Raw genomic sequence first — 17,100 nt, forward strand, 5'->3', positions numbered from 1 at the left:
ATTAGCGCTTATTTAAAGTTCAGCACAGCCTCCAAATTAAGAGCGAGGCATGATTTAACGGCAGTGAGTAATTGGAAGATGCCCACTGCTGTCAAAATCCATGTGAGCTGCAGGAAGCTAGAATGGAAATGCGAAATTAATTTTGTTTTAAAGAAGAAAAAAGAATTTATCATAGTTCATTTCTTTTTTTCCTGATTTGCCTATACTGGTCTGAAAAATTAGAGAATAACATACTGAATGCACACCATAGAGAGCAGATGGGAAAGAAGGGCTGGGGAGAGTGGAATCCACCTTGATCATTCTGTTCCTTGAATAAGCATGAGGGTAAAGGAGTTTATTTTGAATACATCACTCGAGGATCTCAAGGTCAGAATCATAAATCTACTGCAATCATTACTATAGCTAAATTTTACAGTCACAATGATCAGGGCCAATTCAAACTGGTAGTTTGTTTCTAAATGCTTTTTTTTAGGGGACTGTAATAATAAAAACAAAAATATTATTAAAGCATGCAATAATACATCTCTGATGGCGAGCAGAATATGCACAGAAGACAGCAGAGATTGTGAGGGCTATCAACGTGTTTCTTTGTATTTCTACATAGTTACCACATTTCTCAACTAAATCCTTCCCTAGGCATCTCCAAGCTTTTATTTTTTAAAAAAAATCAATTTACAAAACGTACGAAAGCATGAAAGTAAAATATAACAGCAACATAGTAAGGGCATTCCAGGTTCCTATGCAATATTTTTCTTTACAGCATCGGACTTTCCTTTCGCTTCCAGGCATATCCGCAACTGAGCGACCTTTCGGCTTTGGCCCAGCCGCTTCATCAGCTCTGAATCTACTTGTACTTGTCCTCCGCTCTTCCTCAGTAGCATGTTGGACGCCTTCCGACCTGAGGGGCTCATCTTCCAGCGTCATAACTTTTATATGCCTGTTGTCTTTGTCCATGGAGTTTTCTTGGCAGGGATACTGGAGTGGCTTGCCAGTTCCTGCTCCAGGTGGATCACGTTTAGTCAAAACTCTCCACTGTGACCTGTCCATCTTGGGTGGCCCTGCATGGCATAGCTCATAGCTTCTCTGAGTTATTCAAGCCCCTCCGCCACGACAAGGCATTGATCCATGAAGAGGTTGCCCTTACTATGTTGCTGTTATATTTTACCCAATAGTAAAACTGTTGGGTAAGAAAAGCTGGAGCTGACATGGTTGACATTCTAACCCCAGGTTCATAACTGCCTGACATTGATAGGATGTTAGCCTCCTACTGCAATTCACGGGCAAGAATTTTTATCCGGCATTCAATTTATATCAGGACCTGATCTTATTTTGCTCTGATTAGATTGCCGTTATAATAAAGTAAGTATTGTGAATGTGAAGCATATTATTTATAATTTCCATGGATTTAATTGCATGATCACTTCATTGCTTTCCCCTCAACCCCATATATATCTATATCTATATGCCTGTTTGAAATGCTCCTTTGCAACAGCAAATGTGCACTTTTTGTACTGGGAGTAGAAAAACCACAGGTCAGCTACCAACCACTAGCCTGTGAATAAATTACTGGCTGTTCTGCTTTCTCTGTCCTTCTTGCCACCTGTGCTTTCAAAGGAAAACGAAGACTTGAAGCTTCTCCCTGCTGCTGGATTCAAACACAAATTACCCATAGCTTTGTGATAGGTAACCTCTTTTTGAAAGGCAGTGGCGCAAAAGCAAAGCAGATAAAGAATTTTCACATTTGTGGCCTTTGAAACGGTGGAACATAAATGCTGTTGAGGATTAAATAAGAAGATTAAACACTATTTGTGAGTTGAGGATGGGTGGGATTGGGGGAGAGGAGAGAGAGAGAGAGGGAGGGAGGGAGAGAGGGAGAGAGGGAGGGAGGGAGAGGGAGAATGAGAGAGAGAACAAGACCATCATTAGAAAAAAGTGGCAGCTGTCTCTGTCCTGCTCCCTCCTTCTTCCCAGCCTTCCACCTGACATATGGATAAATAAGTTTGCATCCATGTCATGCCAGAATCCTCTATCGCAACAAGCTCAATGGTAGCCCAACTGATTTATGCCGGGACAAGTGAGTGAAGATTCAATTTCATTTTGTGCAATTAAAAAAGGCATGACTTTTACAAAGTGACTATAGCACAGATAAACAGATTACACCTACAGATTGTTGTTTTCTGATTATATATGATATTATTATACAGTGGAACCTCGGTTTATGAGCATCTCGGTTTACGAATTTTCGGTTTATGAACGCCGCGGACCCATCTGGAACGGATTAATTCACTTTCCATTACTTTCAATGGGAAAGTTCACTTCAGGTTAAGTCTGCTTCAGTTTAAGTATGCCACGGACCGTCTGGAACAGATTTATCCACTTTCCATTACTTTCAATGGGAAAGTTCACTTCAGTTTATGAACGCTTCAGTTTAAGTACTCCGCAGACCGCCTGGAACAGATTAATCCACTTTCCATTACTTTCAATGGGAAAGTTTGCTTCAGTTTATGAACGCTTCAGTTTATGAACAGACTTCCGGAACCAATTGTGTTCATAAACCGAGGTACCACTGTATATGATATAGGAGAAGTGTGTGTGTGTGTGTGTGGGGGGGGTGTTGCTAGCATTTTCCAAATTCAAATCAGGAAGAAATGGCAAAAGCTGTTCTAACAAAAAGACAATGCTATCTTCTATTACTTGACTCAGACTCACACCAACCCATTTTTTCAGATGCAACTGGCACACTGATATGGCATAATTCTCAACTGCAATCCTTTGAACTGTAGGTCATGGTAGAGAGTCACGTTTTTTGAATGCACCAGCTTGTATACAATGCAAACAATAACAATAAATCACTGCATGTGTTAAAATAACACAGCAAGGAAGGAACATCTTTGATGCACTAGCTTTTTATGAAAACGAGGAACCAGTTTGCCCTACCTCTAGCCAGTCTGCAGTGCTATCTGCCAATTTGTTAGAGCCTAAAAGATTAGGTCCACAACTTTTTGGGGGGTGGGCGGGGCCCTTTTAGAGACAACATTGTAGACAAATGTTCAGGTGTCATTCCTGGCTTGAAGCATCCTCAACCAACTTTGGCTGTTCTGCCAACTTCAGTCTTTCCTAGGCAAGTTGGGTCTGGCCACAGCTATCAATACCTTGACAATACCAAGATTAGATTACTACATTACACTTTTTTTTAGGGCTGCCTTTGAGGATTATTCAAAGACCTCTGGCTTGATAGAGCAGGCCCCTTATTTTCATCTTACAACAACCAGAATTTGGAAATTGTAATGTGCAGGGCATTGCCTTTCATTGAAAAACATGATCCTTGACCTGTACTCTGAAGGAGTCCAGTCCAGAATCCTATCAACTCATTCTGTGCAGTTTGTTGAACAGCGTCTGCTTGCAGCTCAGAAACCAATTACATCCTTATTAGCTTCTAGTAATTACTCTCTGATTAAAATGATCTGGTGCTGCCATGTATTCCAAATTATTGTTGTTGTAGGTTACTCCCCGTCTTTCTCCCTTACCCAGCAATTTGTTTACATTAGGCTTGCATAACTTTTGAGCTTCCAGGACAAGGACCATTCCCCTTCAGCTACATACAGGTGAACTCTCCAGGCACTTGATAAGCCTCCCATTTTTGCTTGTAGCCTGAGAACGCCAAAAAGTAAAAATAAAATAAAAATTCCCCCCAGGTGGGGTTAATGAGCACTCGCAACGCTACTGTAAATGCTTGGTGATTTCATATTGAACTTGGTGGGTCTAGAAATGCCAGCTGGGTCATGTTGCATCTATGCTGTGGCAGCTGTATTGGTACCATGCCTATCTGTTTCTTGGCTCTTTTTCAGGTGTTTATATTGACCTTTGAATCTAAAATCAGACGTAGCCAATGTGTGCCTTGCAGATGTTGCTGGACCACAGCTCCCATCCGCCTCAACCAGCATAGCCAATGGTTAAGAATGATGGGAGTTGCTGTCCAACAGCACCTGCAGGGTGCTGTGGTCTAAATCACTGAGGCTAGGGCTTGCCGATCGGAAGGTCAGCGGTTTGAATCCCTGTGGTGGTGAAGCCATAGCAGAGCACAGAAACACTGTTTACCTTCCCACCTATTTATCTACTTGCACTGTGTGCTTTCAAATGGCTAGGTTGGCAGGAGCTGGGACGGAACAATGGGATCTCACCCCATCACAGGGCCTTGAACCATAGACCTTCTGATCAGCAAGTGGAAGCAGCACAGTGGTTTAAACCACAGCACCACCTACGTCCCCCTACCCTAAATGGTTAGTGACTGAGCCATCTGAAGGATTGCTTACACCCATACGAACCTGTTTGGCATCTAAGTGCCCTCTTCTCTAGTCCACAATGAGGTCCCTCAGGTTTTGTTTTTCCTGAAAATTTGGAAGCTTTCAAGTTTATAAAGTCAAGACAGCGCACAAGATAAAAGTAGGTAGCCGTGTTGGTCTGCTGTAGTCGAAACAAAATAAAAAAAATTCCTTCCAGTAGCACCTTAGAGACCAACTAAGTTTGTTATTGGTATGAGCTTTTGTGTGCATGCACAATTCTTCAGATACCCTGAAACAGAAGTCACCAGACCCTTATATATAGTGAGAGGGTGAGGAGGGGTATTACTCAGAAGGGTGGTGGGAATGGGTGATTGGCTGATAGGTGTGGTAAACCAGTTGATGACTGTTAATGACTGCAATTAGTCTTACAAGAAAATGCAAGGGATGAGATGGCCAAAAATAGCTTTATCATGTATAATGAAATAAGAATCCAATGTCTCTATTCAGACCAGGTCATCACAAGACAGAGAAACCAGTAGGAGAACACTTCAATCTCCCAGGACATTCTATACAAGATCTCAAAGTAGCTGTCATATTACAAAAGAATTTCAGAAATATACTGGAAAGAGAAGTTGCTGAATTACAACTTATTACCAAACTTAAAACCATGGAGAGACTTATTGGCTGATTTGTTTACACTAAGGGTCTCAAAACCTAAAGACCCCACCCTTCATACCCACCAGTGGGTCATGGAGCAGGACCTACTGTGATGTCCTGAGCTGGTGGACGGGACCACGTGGGAGAAAACACTCTCAAAAATTTTACCTATTGAGATATTGTTATCTTTTCATATGACAAAACGCAACAGCACTTCTGTTTCAGAATTAGGGTGGGCATTATCCTTTAGGCCAAGGAACCTGTAGCTTTGCTACATCATCCCTGATCATTGATTATGCTGGCCAGGACTAATGGGAGGCGAAGTCCAATAGCATCTGGAGGGCCACAAGCTCTCCCCCCCCCCAGCTGCAGAAACACAACTTACAAGGATTGCTGGGCTGTGAGTCCATTGGAATCATGAGTTTGGTGCGGGTTGCTCTGCGGGCTGCGAGTGACCGTTCCAACGTGGACATGCTGCTTCCCACTTCTTCTGTGTCTGGAGCTGGGAGATTGCAATATAAGAGTTAAATGAGCAAGGGTTCCACACGTTAAGATGAGCAGGTACCCTCACCCCACCCCAAGCGGGCTCAGTGCAAGACAAAAGTTTCCCCATATCTTCCCAGATGGAAAATGCTGGTCACTTGGCAAGCATCGCCTCCTCCTAGGACCACAGAATATTGGAAAGACCACTTTGGAACAGAAAGAATTGCTTCCCCCTTTTTTTGCAATTGACTTTTAATGCTAGTTCATTTCTATGAAATTTCATCGCAGCTTCGCAGTCATGCCTCTTTGTAGCTGCAGTGAAAAGTACACTGCCAAAAAAGAGAGAAAGAGACCCTGACTGTCATCCTAAAATGTTGTTTGCTGCTGACCTCCCTTCAAGTTCATGGAAAAACTCCATTGCAGGGATGGCCAAACTCCCCCACACTAATTATTTGCTCAAATCAGCATTCTGCCTTCTGTGTGATTGGCCGTAGTGTTTAAAAGGCGGCATATAATCACCCATTTACTCAGGGCCATTTGCTATAGAAATGAGAGTCTATGCAATGTATTTGGGAACAAAAATAAGTCTCGCTCTCTATTTAATGGCACCAGATTTAAATGTTTTAGCTGAGTTACAAGAATAAAAAGTGGTTTAATATTACCCCAAATTAAGCTCTTGACGATTTGGCAGGCTAATGATGAATGCAATGAGATAATGTTTTAGTTCTAAATGTGGTTAGGTAAAGGAATATATCTTTTTGCCATATGCATCATTTGCTATATTAAATGCTGACATAAATAACCCAGTAAGATCCTAAAGTATCAATTAGTAGTTTTGCCAATGGAAGGTTTGCTAAATGAAACCAGTTGAAGCTCGTTAGAGCTTCATTAAGCTTCAAATGACCTTTGAACTATGTAAATATCATTTTTCTCTATGTTGACTTCAGATCTGGTTTTTGCTAATGCTTTGCAGAAATAATGATATATTTGGGGTGTCCGAGGCAAGATTTAAATGTGATGTTGGTTGAGCTAAAATTGCTTTACCATTATGAATTCCATGCAGTGGGCTTCATGTTTAAACTGGGCCCTTAATCATGCCAGGGATCCGTGGCCCCAGCAGGTGCTATCCTGGCATCCAAATGGGCTGGGGGCCCAATTTAAATGTGGAGCTAGCTAAGCGGAACACTGATGCATGGATAAGCAATTTTTGCCCCCAACCAGAATCACCGATTAAATCAGGCCTTGGATATAATTAGCAAAGTTTCCAGCTAAGGACCAAAATGAATAAAGAGCACGCAGCCTCAAGCAGGAAACTATTCTGGCTGCATTTTGCAAAAACTGTATTGGCACAACCAGTCATGGACTTTCCCACACTTTCTGCTCCATATTAATGAAGGAGGCAGTGTGGCATGATGGTTGGAGTGATGGACTCTCACCGGTGAGACCAGGGTTCGAATCCCCACTCAGCCCCATGGAAGCTCATTGGGCAATGTTGTGCCACTCAACCACGAGCTCCTTGCATATAAATGCAATGCATGCACACAAACATAGGTGAGTGCTGGTGACCGTACCAGGTGCCCGGACCAGAGATTAGGTGGAGCAGTTGGACTAGGGCGACCCATGTGAACAATGGGTTAAAGCACCCAGTACTTGGGCTCGTGTCTTGAGGAGCACATTCCCCATGTCTGGATGTTCTGAGATAAGGGTGCCAGGTGCACTGGGTTGCCATAGCAACACAAGTGAGGTCGAGTGTATGACTTGCTGAGCTGCTCACCCACCCATTGGTTCAGGAAATATGGCTATGTGTAGAGACAGGTATAAGAGTCTCTAGGGCCCTGCATTCACTGTGTCTTGTCAAGTCCTGTTGTTGTACTGTTTGCTGTTTGCTCTGAATTCGTGAGAGTCAGGCGAAGAGGCTGTGGGTTTTACACAGCGGTGTCAGCTAGAATGGTGATAGTGTTAGTGGATCTCTCTGCACCTATGTATCTTTACTTCAAGGACCCAAAGAACTGCATATAGTAAATAGCAGTGTACAGCTTTGTCTTGCATCTGCAGACAATAAAAACTTTGTTGCTTTGATCTGTGATAGGAGAGTTTCCCCCTTAACCAGGGACTCTGGATAAACTGTCTGCTAGGAGCAGGAAATAGTTGAAGACTCTGCTGGGGCTGTGCTTACTCAAGGCATCCCCAAACTTTGGCCCTCCATATGTTTTGGACTACAATTCCCATCTCCCCCGATCACTGGTCCTGTTAGCTAGGGATCATGGGAGTTGTAGGCCAAAACATCTGGAGGGCCGCAGTTTGGGGATGCCTGGCTTACTCTGTTGATACATTACACTGGTTGAGGTGTGGTGAACTACCAACTGACTTCCTCAAGTCACCAACAGACAAGGGTTCAAAAATCCACTCAGCCATGAAGCTCACCAGGAGCCGGTCCTTGTGCTTCAGCCTAACCCACCTCATGGAGTGGTTGTGAGAATAAAATGGTAAGGGGAGAATCATGTACACCACCTCGAACTCCTTGGTGGATAGGGCAGCACATCAATGCAATATATTTGTAAACAACTGTCACATGTATAGCTTTCCTTCCAAGGAGGCTCAGAATACACAAAAGCAGCAATACAAAATAAATCGAGAAAGAAAAGTCAACAGCAAAAAATCTTAAACTTCTCTTAAGCTTAGCACCTTTTGGGAGGGGGAGGGGACATGGGCCAAAGGGCCAGAATTCATTGCTGTATTTTATTCATTCTTTGCTTTTTATATTCCACCTTTCCTCCAAGACACCCATACTTACCATCTGAATAACTGCAGGATCAGGTTATCACTTTCATGCATTAAACCAAACCAAACAGAAATTCACAACAGAGACAAAGCTTTGATATTTGTCATAAACTCAATGTTTGTCAGTGGTGGCCATTCACACATTCATCTGTGAGTCATAGAGGGTTTAGCAATTGTCAACAATGTCTGTGCATGCGCTGACTGGCCCTTTGTATAGGTAGCAATATTACCAGACTGTGAGGCACTCTTGCTGCCCATCTGGGTTTCAGATTGGCTGTGGCTGCCTGGAGTGATGTCCTGGCAGCTCTGCATCGGGGAATCTCTTCCTGTTGGATCAGAACCCGCTGGCTTTTCAATATTCTTCATCTCCATCTCTTCATGGTGTATCCAGAGATCTGGGGGCCTCAGGTCTTTCTGGCTGCCCTTCCTCTTGCCAGCACTGTGAGTTGCACGTTTTCTGTTGGGGAAGAGAAAAGGAGCGGAAAGTCAAAACATCTGAAGTACTTAAATGCTGTGTAACTTTCTGTCCTGTAGATAATGCTATTTGCATCATCAGGGCTTCAGTCTTCAGGCTCCCAAAATTCTCATCACTAGGTGTGGGCAGTGAAATGGGAGGAATATTTTGTTGAAAATTCCGGGGTGGGGGTTGCAAAGGTGAAATTCACTAACGTTTTTTCTTAGTACATCTGGCCAGCGTGGGTAAGTTTACACTTTTAAAATCTATGAGTCCTAGCCGTGATTGGTCAAGCTATGGGGCGGGGACAATTTGTATTTCCTTTGCTTCAACTCATCTCCCATGTAGCATCAGCTCCATCTGCTATGCAGGCTGAGACCTTGTCTGCCTGCGGACTGCATTGCCAGAGTGATGCATGCTCTGGTTATCTCCCGCTTGGACTACTGCAATGCACTCTATGTGGGGCTACCTTTGAAGGTGACCCGGAAACTACAACTAATCCAGAATGCGGCAGATAGACTGGTGACTGGGAGCCGACGCCGAGACTACATAACACCGGTCTTGAAAGACCTACATTGGCTCCCAGTACGTTTCTGAGCACAATTCAAAGTGTTGGTGCTGACCTTTATAGCCCTAAACGGCCTCGGTCCAGTATACCTGAAGGAGCGTCGCCACCCCCATCGTTCTGCCCGGACACTGAGGTCCAGCGCCGAGGGCCTTCTGGCGGTTCCCTCACTGCGAGAAGCAAAGCTACAGGGAACCAGGCAGAGGGCCTTCTCGGTAGTGGCACCCGCCCTGTGGAACACCCTCCCATCAGAGGTCAGAGAGATAAACAACTACCTGACATTTAGAAAATACCTAAAGGCAGCCTTGTTTAGGGAAGCTTTTAACCTCTGATATTTGATGTATTTTAATGTTTGTTAGAAGCCGCCCAGAGTGGCAGGGGAAGCCCAGCCAGATGGGTGGGGTATAAATAATGTATTATTATTATTATTATTATTATTATTATTATTATTATTATTATTATAGCAGTGGTGGCCTTAAAGCTTTCCAGCCCAGGCCTTTACAGTTGTACACATGCACATTTGTGTGGGCCCTTCCAGCTGCCATTGCCACATCTGGGATTCGTCTGTTGGAAAGAACGTCTGAGTGAAATTTTAGGAATCGGTAAAAATGTCTGGGGAAACCTGGGCGTACGGCAACCCATATCGGAAGTGTAAGGGGGAAGGCTTATAGGGAACAACCCCCCCCCCTCATCAGGTCGAGTTCCTCCCCAAGCAGTAAGTCAAGCACAGGATCAGATTACAAGAGCCAGGAAACAGAAAGGGAGAGCCAAGGCTCTGGCAGCATCAGACAGCCCTTGCTTCAAGGGGAGAGAGAAAGGGAAGGGGAAGAAGGGGCCGACAGTCAGTCGGTCGGAAGGCCATTCCCCACCACGCCGGAATTGAGGCGAACGGCTCCCCGTCGGAGAAAGGGGAGGCGCTTCACAGTTCCCAGGCTATTATGTTGGGCACGAAACAGAAAGCCAGCATTGCGAGATTCTGACTCAGACTGAGGCAGACATGTTTTTGGATGCTTTACACTGTAAATAATGTGCACCAATAAAAACATCTGAAAGACAAGCAGATGTGGAGGGTCGTTACTCAAGAGTAGCCACAACAACCCCTGGCAGGAAGCATTGGGGGTTTTTTGGCAAATTTTGTGTCCAGATTTTCACTTTTTGAAATATGGCAACCCTAATTTATTTGACCTGCTCTAGAACCAGGGGCCACCCCCAAACCAGCTAGGAAGCTCGCCATAGTTTTTAGCACCTCTGCAGGCTGTTGTCAAACCAACTGGTGACTTACTGTAACAACTTAATGGTGAGTTGGACCTTCCTTGAAGAGAAAGTAAACAGTGGTATGTGCAAAATAACTGTTCATGCAACAAATCATGCTTCGTATTATAGAAATGGCATGGAGAAGATGTCATTGGGGCAATGTTCCAATATAGTATACAGCCATCACTGTTACAGTGATAGATGTCTTGATCTGTTGATCATCCTGTCTTCTGTGAAAGCTTCCTGTGATTTATCTCTCGTGGTTTTTAAGCTCTTATGCCTCTTGAGACCAGGATGGCATCTTTAAATCCCAAGGGCATGGGGTCAGATGCCTGGTTTCTGCTTAGTCTAAAAGTGTAATTGAAGCCCCAGCTGACAAAGGATTTCAGTCCCTGTAATAAAGAGTTAAGGCAAGCCATTAAGCAGACAGGTAAGTGAACCTGTGTGGGTTTACTAAACTGACTTTATGCATCCATAGTTATGTCTTCTACCAAAAAGCATCTCCTGTGTCATTTGAGAGAGTCAAGAGGTCCAGTTCATAGCCATAGATTGGGAGATTTACTCAGCTTGACCACATTTTGCATCCCAGTATGAAAGTAGCTCATGTATGTTTATATACATGGCCAATAGTTGCTGAGTAACTATAAGAAACTACTCAATTCACCTTTCAGGCAGGGTTTGCAATGCACAGGTAAATACATTTAAGAACTGGAAGGAGTTCCTTCAGATGCTCGTAAGAACTTAAATAAGGCCTTTCTTTTCGAGGCCTTTTGTAAAAAAAAAAGTTTTTGATATAACCTGCTGCTTTTGCTAGAGTTGGATCCAGACAGAAGTGCTCATGTGAGATGGTTTTAGAAGGGAATTAGACGAACAGAGAATAAGGCTATCAATGACTTCTAGTCATGATGGCTATATGGATCAGACTAGGTATATGCTGGGAAGCAATAGCAATAGATGGCTGCTGCATTGGTTGGCCAGTTTGTGAAACAGGACCCTGGAGAAGATAGGTCTTCAGTCTAACCCAGGAGGGTTCTTCTTGTGTACTCCCATATCAGATGCTTTCTTCTGTTACATAAAGTGACACCACTTTTAGCTCCAGCTGAGGCTACCTGCCAACCCCTTCCAGCTAGACATCAGGCCCCACGCTGACAGCATAGCGCTTTATATCATCTAATATAAAGCGGATTGTGGTAGGGCTGTTAAGAAATTTAGCTTAGGGTTTGGTTTGTGTAAGGCCACAGCTAATGCTGAGTAATGGGGGGCGTGTGTATGCAAATTCCTTGGATCTGATTGGTTGTTGGGGCCCCTCTTAAAGCTGCGTCCACCATTTTCTGGTCACATTTTTGCCTGGCGGGCAAAGAGGCGCAAGGACGATACCTCGGCTTCGACCACCTCAGGTTCGTCCTCTAGCTCCGAGGGTTCTGATCACTCTATGGGGTTGTACTGGGCTTACGGGGAAGTGGATTCTGGCCTTCCTCGTTGGGCCTGGGCTCGTCGAGCGAATTCGCATCGTGCTCGTTATGGAGCTGTTCAAGAATGTCTCGACGGAGAGTTGGTCCCGGAAACCACGGTTTCCACCAACAGTACTAGGGATATTATTCCGGGCAGTCACTTGTCCTCTAAATTGAGGTCTAGGATATTGGATGGTAAATATGTAGACATTTTTGATTTAGCTCCACCAGAGGAGGTGGTCCCTGAGCAAGAAAACGCCCTCGTTGGTACTAAGAAGAAAGGCAGGGGGAGAAAGGTGGAGCGGACTTTCGAGCGTTGGCTCGATTGTTATCAAGTTTTTTCCGGGGTAGTAGTAGCGGCATATCCCCGCAGGGCTCTACACCTTATCGTGTACCAGTCCATCGTAAGGTCAGCATATAACATGGCAGGGGAAGCGGCCGCAATTGCTTATGATGAAAGATTTCGCAGGCGGGCATCAAAAATTGACACCGCCCGCTTTGACAGGAAAGACTTGGACCTTTGGACCACGTATGTGGCTCCGTCGGTTTCACGGAAACCCGCCGAGCAGCAAAGGGCTAAGACCCAGCCTTTTAAGGCGGCACCTAAATTGCGCTGCTGGGAGCAATTTACCTATTGAGAGCAAGCAGGTGCTGCCCTCTTTTCAATGCCTATTAAATACCAGCCTGCCAGGGACAAGGGTTCTAGTCTAGCCTTTTCTCAGGACTGCTTGTTTTCTGTATTGGAATGCTTATCCATAAAAAAAAGAAATTCAAACATCTGATTTCTTGTCTTGCTTGCCAAAGTGGTATAGTCCCCTGAAGACTTCTTGTATAGAGTGGCTCTTAGATGCCTTTTGAACAAGAGCAGGATCAGATTTAGGTTTGATGAGGCCCTAAGCTACAGAAGATAATGGGGCCCTTTATATGTCTAGCTGTCCTTTGTCAGCAAACAAATTGCCACTGTTTTTTTTTTTTGTGTTGGATATATGCTATATGGTAATTTATGGACCTAATAGGTATCTAAAGCCATGTGCACATAACAAAATGTGAATTTTATCAAAGTACATCCAGTAACCCACCCCCCTTTAAATTTCTTCGGGGTTACCAAGAGAATGGGGCCCTAAGCTATAGCTTGTTTAGCTTATACGTAAATCCGGCACTGAACAAGGGTAGCAAAAGTAGTGGCCGTCAAATGTTCTTGGTCATGCTGGCTAGGGCTGATGGGAATTGTAGCTAAATGACATTTGGAAGGGACCATATTGGCTGCATCCACCTTGGAGATTCGCACAATGGCAGCTTCCTCTGGAATGTCTTATTATGGAACCTTTAAGATAATTTTTTTGTTTGTTATGTTTCTTTGAATGCATATTTGACCTTCTTCCGTAATGCTTTTTTTTTGCAATGTTTTATCTGATGTTTTAATGTAAGCTATAAAGCACTTTTGAGATCCCCCCCCCCCCGGAAAATATAAAACGGTATGGAAATGAATGAATGAATGAACATAACTAATGAAGGATTGCATTTGTTTGGTATGCACAGCTAAAAGCTTCCAAGAATCTTCTAAATGAATAGAAGTGCACCTTGAACTGTGCCAAGCACATTTTATGCGGTGCTGCCTTGAATATTCTAAAATTTCAGTTTTCAAGTAGAAACTAGAGATTCCACTAAGGCAGAAAACTACCTAGTATGAGTAAATATTCTTCTTCCACCCTGGTTGTGATCAGTGCCATTGTGCAGCCTTGCTACTGCCTTACTGCCACATCTTTTCCCCTATACTGCTGCTGCTGCTGTTTAACTTGGATTAGTTAGTGAGCGGTGCATCTGCTGGAGTAGAATTCAATCCAGCACAAGGGTTCACAGCTAGAGCAGTAAACTGTCAACCTTCCCTCCACATGTGAAAGCACTTTCTATTTATGCATGGGTTCTTTGGATCCCAGCCAGAGTTTTGTATCAAATTTACCACAATGCTGGTTTCCTAATCATATTGTTGTACTCTGATGCTGCACAGTAATGGCAAATAACAAGTGAAACAAGAGCTCATTATTCATTACCATCAGGTCTTTCAATAGCTGGCTGGTGTGCAGTCTTTTGTCTTGCCAATTTAAAGCAATTATTGCCCCATATCCGTCCTCCCACCGGTAGGGATTCTGCTCATACACAGCTGTAAACAGGTTCAAAGGAAGCCAAAGGATACCGATTTCAATTTGCCTCATTGGTCCCAACTGCACATGTAAGCCGGTGGTATGAAATGCTTGCCTCCTTTGTTTTGCATGGCTCCATAAAGGGGCCTCAACTGATATCAATGCAGAGGAAGAAAGGAATAGATCGTATTTAGAAACAAGAAAGAATGTTGTTATTTCAAATGTGTCTTCTTGCTTTACATGCTGTCACAGAAGGGCTTGGAGGGGAAGTGAAGCTCTCCTATGGTCACACACAGCCCAAACACATCCACGCTTAGCAGAAAAGAGTCAAGATTTTAAAGGAGAATGCCATAGCTAATGAGTGCTGGAAACATAGCGCAAAGCTAAAAGAAGAACAATATCCCAAGGGGGAAATGGCAGAATTCCTAGTTATGCCGCAATGCCAGGATGATAATTCCTCATTTTTATCAGCTTAGCTTCAAAGCATGATCCAGACCCATAGATGCTTGTTATGGTAAATTATAACTGTGGCAGAAGGCATTCTTAACATATACTGTACTTAGTTTCCCTCCCATTACTAGTGAGGGCTGTCTTTGTTCCAGATAGCTTTCTAATATAATAGTCACAGATTGATGTTTTTTTCAGGGATGAGAGGAAAGACCACTCTCCTATGATCAAGTTGCCATATGGATTTTTGAGTTCTTTCTGGTTCTGGGAATTATTTTATAACAAACTCTGAATTCATTTAATCCAATAACTTGTCTCTTATTTATATTGGATAGGCTTATGATCTTTTGCTGAAGTGCTCCATTTGAAACTGCTTCCTCACCCTAATTACATAATTTATCCTTAACAGAGCTTATTAAAGTTTCCTAACACATTCTTCAATTCTACTAGCTGGCAGTATAAGGCATACAAAAGTCACTTTGCATTTGGTCTGGTTTCGCTTTCCTTCCTCCCGCCTCATTTGTGATGTCCCTAGGCATTGTGATGCTGGGCAGTAGACAGGATGAGTAGCTGAAGGTACAAAGAGGGAAATTCAGTGGGCAGCAGAGAATGCAAAAATCAGGGAGAGGATCCAGACAAGGCCTATGCTTTTCCCCTGGCAACTCTGATGCTGAAACTTTTTATAGCTCTTCAAGCTTATGGGAAACCTATTAGCTGTCTAGGTGGGTGGAACCACCAACAAGCATAGGAGGATGTCAGAACCCTGGGAACCTTCAGTCCAGAATTCACTCCAAGGAAAAACAAAGGGTGGTATCTGATTAAGATGCACAGCGTGGACCTGTTGAAATCAGTTAGTTAGTATTGGTCAGGCATCCCCAAAATTCGGCCCTCCAGATGTTTTGGACTACAATTCCCATCTTCCCCAACCACTGGTCCTGTTAGCTAGGGATCATGGGAGTTGTAGGCCAAACCATCTGGAGGGCCGCAGTTTGGGGATGCCTGGTCTTGGTTGATTTATGTCAAGTGATTTCAATAGAACTACTCTCAGGATGATGTAAAAGGTAAAGGACCCCTGAATGGTTAAGTCCAGTCAAAGGCGACTATGGGGTTGCGGCGCTCATCTTGCTTTCAGGCCAAGGGAGCCAGCATTTGTCCACAGACAGCTTTCTGGGTCACATGGCCAGCAGGACTAAACTGCTTCTGGTGCAACGGGACACCGTGACAGAAGACAGAACACACAGAAACGCCATTTACCTTCCTGCTGCAGTGGTACCTATTTATCTACTTGCACTGGCGTGCTTTAGAACTGCTAGGTTGGCAGGAGCTGGGAAAAAGCAATGGGAGCTCACCCAGTTGTGTGGATTTCAACCACCGACCTTCTGATCAGCAAGCCCCAGACGTTCAGTGGTTTAGACCACAGTGCCACCTGTTCCTAATAAGAATGATGTAGTTGAGTACTACCCAAATAACTGATCTTGAGGTCCCAGGTTCTAGCCTGGTTCTAGCTTTTGACTCTGGGAGATTCTTTGCAGCTCTTGTTATTTTTAATTTACATACCACATCCATATCAGAATGACCTGCCAGCTACAAAGGTCTACTTGTAGCCAACTTCTACCGGTGCATCCTCCATGATGTACTCTTTGCGCATGCATCCTGTGTGCGAAATCCCCCCTAGATCTCTATCAGCTCTATCTTCCAACAGTAAAGTAAAGAAGCCCTGTTGTTTCACATGTTATTGTATTTTTGCCATTATGGGTGTGCATGCATTACTTACTACTCGGATTTCTGCTTGAGTTTTATATTTAAAAAGTGTTGGGGCTGTCTTTCCTGGCCACTAAATCAACTGAATTTGACATTTACTTGTTCCACAAACATGATGAGACTGTGTGAAGTATCTGGATTCCTAAGCATATTTCACCATTGCACGGAATCTACTTTAGGGTGAAGAAAACCCCCCAGGTTTGCTCAGATTGACTAGCTCCAGAGCAGGATGGAAAGATTGATGGACAAGGATATTTTCCAGTTACTTACTTCCTCTGCTGTGCTGATGAACGCCTGGTACAAATCACAGCCACAATCACCACCACCACGACAGTAACCACCCCAACAGTGACAACGATGATGACAAGAAGGTTGCTGTTCTTCTGGGGTGTTACACTTCCATGAGGAGGGTGCATCTGCCCAATGGGGGGTTCTGGAAGAACATAAAAAGTCCTGAAAGACTGCAAACAGCTATAATGTAACGTTTACAGTTTTCCAAATGGGAAAATTAAGGAACCATGAACCTTTAGCAAATGACTACTGAAGTCTTCTTTGATTCCTTTAGGCTGCTAAAAAGTTAAGCAGGACCAGGTCACCCTGATTAAAAAGCTGGGGCGGCTAAGTTGTGGTCCACTGCTGAAATACAAGTGCCATCATCCCAACAGTTGGTCCTACTGGCTGGAGCTGATGTGAGTTGGAGTCCCACAACATCTGGAAGGCCAAAGTTTAGCTCCTTCTGTTGTAATGAATCATGAAAAAGGACAATAGGAATTGGTCTTCGGTCATCTCCCTAAGTATGAGAATAAATGAATGAATGAAAAAA

The 17,100-nt window shown here is 43.8% G+C and overlaps 1 protein-coding gene across 1 annotated transcript in view; it reads right to left on the minus strand.

The window, feature by feature from the left end:
• DCC (DCC netrin 1 receptor) overlaps positions 1 to 17,100 on the minus strand; it is an 876,197-nt gene that overhangs the window by 34,317 nt on the left and 824,780 nt on the right. Inside the window, exons 23-25 of the mRNA XM_060280362.2 lie at positions 16,548 to 16,710; positions 8,435 to 8,661; positions 5,326 to 5,442 (exon numbers count right to left, since the gene is read on the minus strand). Of these exons, the coding sequence (XP_060136345.2) occupies positions 5,326 to 5,442; positions 8,435 to 8,661; positions 16,548 to 16,710 (507 nt within the window). The remainder of the gene's footprint in view (positions 1 to 5,325; positions 5,443 to 8,434; positions 8,662 to 16,547; positions 16,711 to 17,100) is intronic.

The sequence above is a fragment of the Zootoca vivipara genome, chromosome 10, assembly GCF_965207765.1.
Source record: "Zootoca vivipara chromosome 10, rZooViv2.hap1.1, whole genome shotgun sequence".
In the NCBI taxonomy this organism is placed as follows: domain Eukaryota; kingdom Metazoa; phylum Chordata; class Lepidosauria; order Squamata; family Lacertidae; genus Zootoca; species Zootoca vivipara.